This window comes from Sander vitreus, chromosome 17, assembly GCF_031162955.1.
Source record: "Sander vitreus isolate 19-12246 chromosome 17, sanVit1, whole genome shotgun sequence".
NCBI classification, from domain to species: domain Eukaryota; kingdom Metazoa; phylum Chordata; class Actinopteri; order Perciformes; family Percidae; genus Sander; species Sander vitreus.
Window position 1 is genome coordinate 14,934,630 of NC_135871.1, and position 7,273 is coordinate 14,941,902.

At 39.7% G+C, this 7,273-nt stretch overlaps 2 protein-coding genes across 4 annotated transcripts in view; both read right to left on the bottom strand.

The window, feature by feature from the left end:
- Positions 1-3,171, bottom strand: part of mlip (muscular LMNA-interacting protein) — a 31,620-nt gene extending 28,449 nt beyond the window's left edge. Inside the window, exon 1 of one of the 3 annotated variants that reach the window (XM_078273530.1) lies at positions 2,745-3,171. In XM_078273530.1, coding sequence (XP_078129656.1) covers positions 2,745-2,774 — 30 coding nt within the window. In that variant the 5' untranslated portion in view covers positions 2,775-3,171. The remainder of the gene's footprint in view (positions 1-2,744) is intronic. The other 2 variants (XM_078273531.1, XM_078273529.1) reach the window with 2 other exon arrangements.
- Positions 3,172-4,434: 1,263 nt separating this feature from the next.
- On the bottom strand, positions 4,435-7,155 carry LOC144532809 (uncharacterized). Its single transcript, XM_078273749.1, has 7 exons — positions 7,021-7,155; positions 6,461-6,700; positions 6,202-6,291; positions 6,058-6,135; positions 5,313-5,588; positions 5,112-5,162; positions 4,435-4,881 (listed from the first exon to the last, which is right to left on the bottom strand). The coding sequence occupies exons 1-7, from the start codon at positions 7,153-7,155 to the stop codon at positions 4,735-4,737; spliced, it is 1,017 nt and encodes a 338-aa protein (XP_078129875.1). The 3' UTR covers positions 4,435-4,734.
- Positions 7,156-7,273: the final 118 nt, after the last annotated feature.

The window sequence follows — 7,273 nt, forward strand, 5'->3', positions numbered from 1 at the left end:
TGGATTCAAATGAAGCAAAGGTCTTATCTACTGTCAAAACAACATTTATGTTTGCCTCCAATGTCAAAAATACTGGTCTTATCCGTGTGTCCAGTTAGGCATTAAAATAACTGCAGGCCCAATATCATAATGTCTTTTCTGCCAAAAAAGAATTTTTCAAACCAAATATGTGGCTTTTCAAGTTCAATACAGTACTGATCAGGATGTTTGGCCTTTCTGGGTCATTATATATCCCAAAGAAGTAGAAGACAGACTCATGCAGCCAGATTTAGTCTCTTAATCGCTGATGGGATGTAACTGAGTACATTTACATTTAGTATTTAAGTTTTTATACAAATTCATAGTTATACTCCATTGCATTTCAAATAGTGTACTTTTAATCCACTTCATTTATTTCACATCTATACTTGCTGGTTACTTTACAGCTTCGTATTTGTGATGAGTTTTTAAAATATGATAGATATAGAAATAAAGAAAATACTCAATAGCATGTACAATAGTTCAAATTCGCACCACATTCACTAGCTAAATGTAACTGCAATACACTTAAAAGCCATAGATCCTCTGAATGCCCTAGGTCTCTAGTTTGTGGTTGTAAAGTTTCATGAGGCTGCGATTATCCTAGAGGTCACAACAGGTCGTGTTATACGGTGAGATCAAGTTTCCAAAAATGGTCTGACTACAATAAACTGGCTGGTAGGGACTAACATCATCACACATGAATACAATTGGCCTCATTCAATCCACAAGAGTCTCACCTTTCTAGTAATACCAAATGTATGCATATCCAAGACTGTTTAGTGGCCGCAGTATGCAGAAATAAACAAATACACCATATTAGAATAGGCGAGAATAACACATTTTATTGCATGAGAAAAACAGCATGGTTTTTGGCCCAAACTGCATGGGATTAGCATCAAATGGGTACCCATAGAAGCAATTTTCAATCAGATATCTTGAGGTGAGAGGTCAAGGGACCCTTTCGAAAATGGCCATGCTATTTATTTATTTATTTATTTATTTATTTATTTTGGAGCTCCTTTTCCGACAAGCTAGCATGACATGGTTGGTACCACTGGATACCTTAGATTGTCTAGTTACATATGATACCAATGACTTTTAAAAGATATGTTAAAGCCAATAGCTTTAAAATTAAATGGAGCCTGCTACAGCCTCTGAAAGACAGTAAAGTCGGCCTAAAAGAGTCGGGCTGGAGTAGCCAGAAGCAACACCGCGACCAAGATATTTTCCTCAGAGATAACAGCGATTCTTTAATCAGCTATAAATAAAGAAACAGAACAAATGCCTTGACTAAAATAATCATGTGCAATCTTATAAACTTGTTTATGTATTCATGTTCTAATGTAGGCCTAACCCCCTTGTTTGCATGTCCTCTGTAGTCAAAGCAGAGTAAGTTTATACTGTGAAAGGTCAAAGCAAGCATTTCCTTCTTGCCCATCGGAGCCCTCTTGAATGTTTAATTGCGTTGAGTGTTGCCGAGGTCATGCCGTCCTCGTAGATCACATTTCCAGCCACCACTGGCTCACTGTGCTACATGTCGCCTCACTGTGTGCGTGCTCTCACTCAGTTATTTCTTGAGGCATGTCGGACCCGTCCCAAAGACCGAATACAAGCAGCACTAAATCATTTCCTGAAGCAGACCACCCTCCGTGGGGACCTTTGAAAGGGACACTCATAAACAGTGAGCAACCAGAAAGTGACAAATGTACTTAAAGGAAACATACTACTGATTGAATGCAAGGGACGTGATTCCTTGTGTAATTCTTCCTCTGTAGAAGCTGCTATACAAAACAAAAGTTCAACTGTGAGCAGCACTCTATACTTGCATTAATCACATATTCACTCATTTGTGTTCGCCTTTGATGATGCACAGTTCTGTGCCACATTGAGCATGGGAGCTATTGGTTTTTAGAGGAAGAGCATAATTGCTGTTGTAAATCTGAAACCGCTGTGCTCCACAGATGTTAAAATGCATATTTAAATAGCTCACGTTGTGCCATAGTAAACGCATAAACAGTTGGGCGTGTCACTAAGTAAAGAGTTTAATTACAGACAAACACACGACCTCTCCCTCCAGAGTAGATAGGGCGTGTAAATGTAGCCCACTGCCAGCTGCTACTGCTACAGAGCACTCTGGGTTATCTCTCTCAGATTATAAACAAATGTTATGATTCCAAGTCTCATACACAAGGACGAAAACAAGAACAAAAATGCACATATCAATGTCTGTAATTTTCAATAGCCGCATATTTAGGGAGAACATGAGTGTGATTGAAAACAAATAGCTTTTAAGAGTCGGTTACAGGCTCGTTTAACATTACTCACATACTTTAAAGGTAACATTTATTTCCTATGATGAATATCTGTATAATGCATAATAAAGGTATCAATATGATCTTGCAGTGCAGTGGCAAGAAGTTAAAAATGTCATAAAATAAATAAAAAATAATGATATACTTGCAATTTTCACAACATATTAACACTGATAAGATGCATTTACATTCATTCTTGTGAGTCTTGCTTTTAAATTCACCAGAAGGCAGTTTGGTAACTGTTTTTCATCCTTGTTTGACAGAAAATAACAGGATAAGTATCAAGTAGCAGTGTGTGAGTATGACTGAGTATGTGAGTGATATTACTTCAGTTTGACAGTAAAATCCCAATCCCCAAGAAGAGGTTTTTCATCCAGTGAAAGAAAAACATCTATTTCCAAAACCTCTTACCTTACCCAGACTCTTACTCACACGGTCCATTTCTACTTCAAATGCCTCTCCATTTAGAAGTGTTGCTTGTGTCCAGGATTCAGGAAAACCTCTGTCAAAAGTTGATCAAAGCATGTACAAAAGCATGCACACCTTTCAGCCCGTCTCGCAAAGTTCAAAGTGTACTGTTGGTGTGTTGTATTGCCCTGCAGATTTCCTTTTATAGACACATAATAGCCACAAATAGCTTACAGACAGCAGACAGCCCGCTGGGCACCAGAAACAGTGTTCACACTTGGAGCTACAAACAACACAACGCTGTTGTCTCAGGCAAGTTTTAGCACTTTTTTTTAGATAAAATTATTTTGTCTCCAAAGTTGTGTATTCCTCCTTAGCATGGATCTTTCATATATTATATACTGCCACAATATGACAGACGTCAAGCTGAAAACATGACAAATATCTTGGCTGACTGAGCTCAGAACAAAAATAACAGAGATGATTATATCTATTGGACAATTAAAAAAGCCTGCTGAAAAAATAAGTGTTGCCGTTTTTTTTTTTTTATGAAAGATTTGTTTTTAGCACAGGTCTGCTGTGAAGAGCTCACATTGTGTAGTGAAGCTGTTTGAACAGAAAACTAAATAAAGGCATCCCTGTCTGAACTTGCACATCTGACAAATGAGGATTTTTAATACAGAACTGATACTTTTAAATTCAAATGAACAATATAATATGTTCATTCAGTCTCCAGATAATATGAACCCTTGCCAGCCAGCAGACTGCTGTGACCAATCAATCTCAGCATGTTTCCAATAATGACTTATCAGGGGGCTTGAAACAAATTCATTTACTTGCTTGTTTGAGGCTGCATTGACTTCTCTGTTCCCTTATCAGTGAGTGAAAGCAGACCGTTGGAGTGGATGCTAATCCTTTAAGAACACTACATTCTTCATTCCTGTCACAGCTGTTCGTGTCTATTTCGACCCTGCTGTCCCCCTGTCTCACTGTGGCAGCCGCACACAGAGATAATCACAAAAAAACAAAGCATACACCTACACCACAGCCTGTTCTTCTTTATTTTACCTCTGGTGTTATGTGATTTGGTATTCATTCAGAGGGACTCGGGATAAAAAAAAACATCTGATAAGTGCCTAAAATTTAAATATGTAAAGAGAATCACATTTATTTTGTGTAAAGCAGTCAATCTTAAATTATAGCCTTAAACCATTACATGATTTGAATATAATCCTGTTTCCCTGGATTAATATCCATTAGTTGTGGAAAAGGCAGAAAGTCACATTTGTTATGATTTCTGGCGTGTGACGTGACACTTGCTTTCGAACAAGTTATGTCCCCAGATTATTATCACTCAGCAAACAGTCCTCACTGCAGAGCATCACTGTTAAAACAAGTAGTCATGTCATGTTTGTGATCATAAGCAAACGTTCATGGGGTGGACACAATAACACGAACACTTGTGCAATATGGTGCAATCCAGCACAACATTATTGCAAATTACACCAAAAAGCTGCCAAACCAACACCTTTCTGACACACTGTCAACTAAAATGTATCTATCTTGTCTACAGACTATAAAAAGTTTGAGAGCTTCACATCGCCATGGGCGGAGACACTATTTACCAGCAACATTCATAATTTACAGCAGGGCGGTGTGAAGTAGAGGTAGCCAACAGCATTCATTGTTTAATTGACTTTATTTAAAGTTATGACATGTAATTCATGTGGACATGAGAGAGCAGTCTGTTCATGATTTACAGTCTCTGTTCTATGTAGTTGCACAGGCAAAACTCTGTGGTTTTAGTAATAAAAACAAAGTCTTAAAGTTGCAAATGACTTTAATATCACCAAATAGACTATTATTAGCAGCAATATCTGACAGACAAAAAGCTTAAAAAACACATTCAAACTGTTTGTTTTACACTAATCCACCACAAAGAGCTAGGTAAATAATAATCTTTGTCCTTCATGTATGTACCCTTACACTGCGGTCAAGGTGGGTAGAAAGCGCTGTCGGAACAGTACACCTGTCTGTCAGGGATGTCACAGTCATGTAACGGCTCTCTGCTGGGGGTCTGTGTCCATAGCTCCACATCTTCATCTGAGATAGAGGGATGAGTGAGGATGATCCGCGGGATCTGTCAGAACAAGTTGTCATGTTTTACGTACATGCATGTCAGAAAAAGTCATAATGTCAAAATGTCATATAATTTAAATATTAGTTAGTAATTATAGTTTGTTTTTGCAGTTGTTTTTTAAATTCGGGAAAGGTTCTAATGAGCAGTACACCAAAGTACCCCTAGGGATACATGTACCCCCATTGGAATAACACTGCTATATCCTAATGAGGGATGAGAAATCTGCTTACTGTCATTGTGTGTTTCCCCCCTTGAAGTGAATCATGTTTCATCAAATTAGACTGAAATACAAAAAGACAAGACAAAGAAAAGAAGTGTATAAGAATGACTTATTTTGAAGGGGTAAACCACATATGGCTTGAGGCACATCATAAAACAATGGTGAAATTTAAAAAGTATACTCTGTGCTGTGATTGGAGTAAACCACCCACAATGCTGCTGCCGTTGCAGACAACCGCCTCAATCTTCTTGGACAAACCGTCTTCCACGCTCTCCGTCTTGGGCTGTTTTCCTCTTTGGTCTCCGCCATCCTGGGTGCACGGCTGTCGCCCTGTCACGTCCAGAGGATCCTGACGTTCGTCCGGGTCACATACCTCTCGAGGTAGCAGCTTTTCTCTTAATATTTTCATCTTGATGCAGCTCCCGGCATTCCTGAGGGCGCTGACCGCCTCGTGGTGGGTTGCCGCCTGCATGTTGAGGCCATTGACCTGGAAGGACCATGGTCACATTCCACTTTCAGTCTCGGTGAAAGTAGGAGCAGGAGTCAGAGGTGAGGGATTAAGTCACACACTCACACACAGCATAGTTTATCTGAAAATAGCATGTATATTCCCACTACAGACACTGATGAGGGTTTCTAATCAGCTTTAATTTACAAAGGTGTGAATCTAGAGATTGGTTTAGGCTTTTTATTTGTCAGCCTCATTCTGGCTTTATCTTCTTAGGGGAAGTCCCAGCTGAGTGTCCACTGCTGGTCTTATGCATGGATGTATAATGCCCTCCATTGGTCACAAGAGGAACACCAACAGGAAGTAGGTTTTGTAATAATATTCTTACAGCCAGTATAAAGTACAAGTATGTGATTTCCATTCAGTCAACAATATGTCATACACTGGTCAGTGAAAAGGAAATTATAAACAAAGATTACAAATATGGGAAAAATGATTCCCAGCCTACCTCCAGCAATCTGTCTCCAACATGGACCCCTGCCTTTCCTGATGCTCCCTCTTTATTTACTCTGGAAATAAAAATTCCCTGAAAGGAAATAGACATGTTAGCCTGAGAAAAGAGCACTGCTAGCTCTGTTGTACCAGAACTCACCTCATCATGGTCTTTGTAAGGCAGAGAGCCCTTCCCACCAGCAATGCTGATTCCCAAACTACCGCTCTGGCTTGACACTTTGATCTGTAACTAAAAGGAAATTGTTTTATTACAAATATAAAGCTAGGCCTGAGTGGAGAAAATACAAACAAAAATTAGAATAGCAATAATTTGCCACAATCAATATAATTTCCAACAGTGCCTAGCGCAACCGCATAGAGATAATTAGACATTTAAGAAAGATACTGCGTGCAGTTACTCTTAAAGGCACTTGGGAGACGAATGATTCCTGAGGAAGGGTCTTCTCTGTCACCAAAGAAGACTTCAGATGCCCTGTGATGGAGGAGGTCTTTATGTTGGGGATGGGGTCTCCTTGGAGACCAGACCCCGCATTAAGAGCTCTGTGATGCTGAGACTTCGTCCCCTCTCGGGTTTCACCTCTGTGATGGCGAAGCCATCGTGGTACGGCATCATTCTCTGGCAGCTGGCCTGTACCATCCTGGTGATAGGAAATAGTCCAGTGCTTTTATATAGTACTGCTTGTGTATGATATACATCTGTGGAGCCTGATATTTCACTTTGAATTCCTCACAAGACATTTGCAAAATGAGAAATTGTAAAAGGATGAGACATTCAGTTAAATAGGCATCTTCTCATACAGGGTTTCTTGACATGTACTGTGATGATGACGAAACTAGAATAAGTGGAAACCTGCAGTTTATTAATGTCTGCAGTGGCTGATAAAAATGTGTATCCCCATATCAAGACAAATCAAGATGCAACATGATAGCTAGAAGATACCGAAACTGGAAAACAGACCTCAGGTTGCTCAAGTTCCTCTGCGTCCTTCTCTGCACTGGGGCAGTGACCACACACGCTGTCGCTGGCGGGGAACAGTTGGGGTCTTTGCTGATGACACTCTTTGTTTGCCACCCAGCTGAAGCCTGGGATCATGGCCCAGTTTTGGCCATTGGTCCTGAGGGATGGGTTAGTATGTGGCTTTCTACATTCCTGGAGATAGTCAGAAGACACCAGCTGTTGCTGAAAATGTCATTTCAATGTAATATCTTGA

Excerpts from the sequence above, each read along its gene's own strand:
- LOC144532809 (XM_078273749.1), bottom strand. The coding sequence starts at position 7,155 with ATGATCCCAGGCTTCAGCTGGGTGGCAAACAAAGAGTGTCATCAGCAA. Across the intron at positions 6,292-6,460 it reads TCTCCCAAGTGCCTTTAAGA|TTACAGATCAAAGTGTCAAG; the intron begins GTAACTGCACGC and ends ATTTCCTTTTAG. Across the intron at positions 5,163-5,312 it reads TCTGCAACGGCAGCAGCATT|TCTAATTTGATGAAACATGA; the intron begins GTGGGTGGTTTA and ends TTTGTATTTCAG.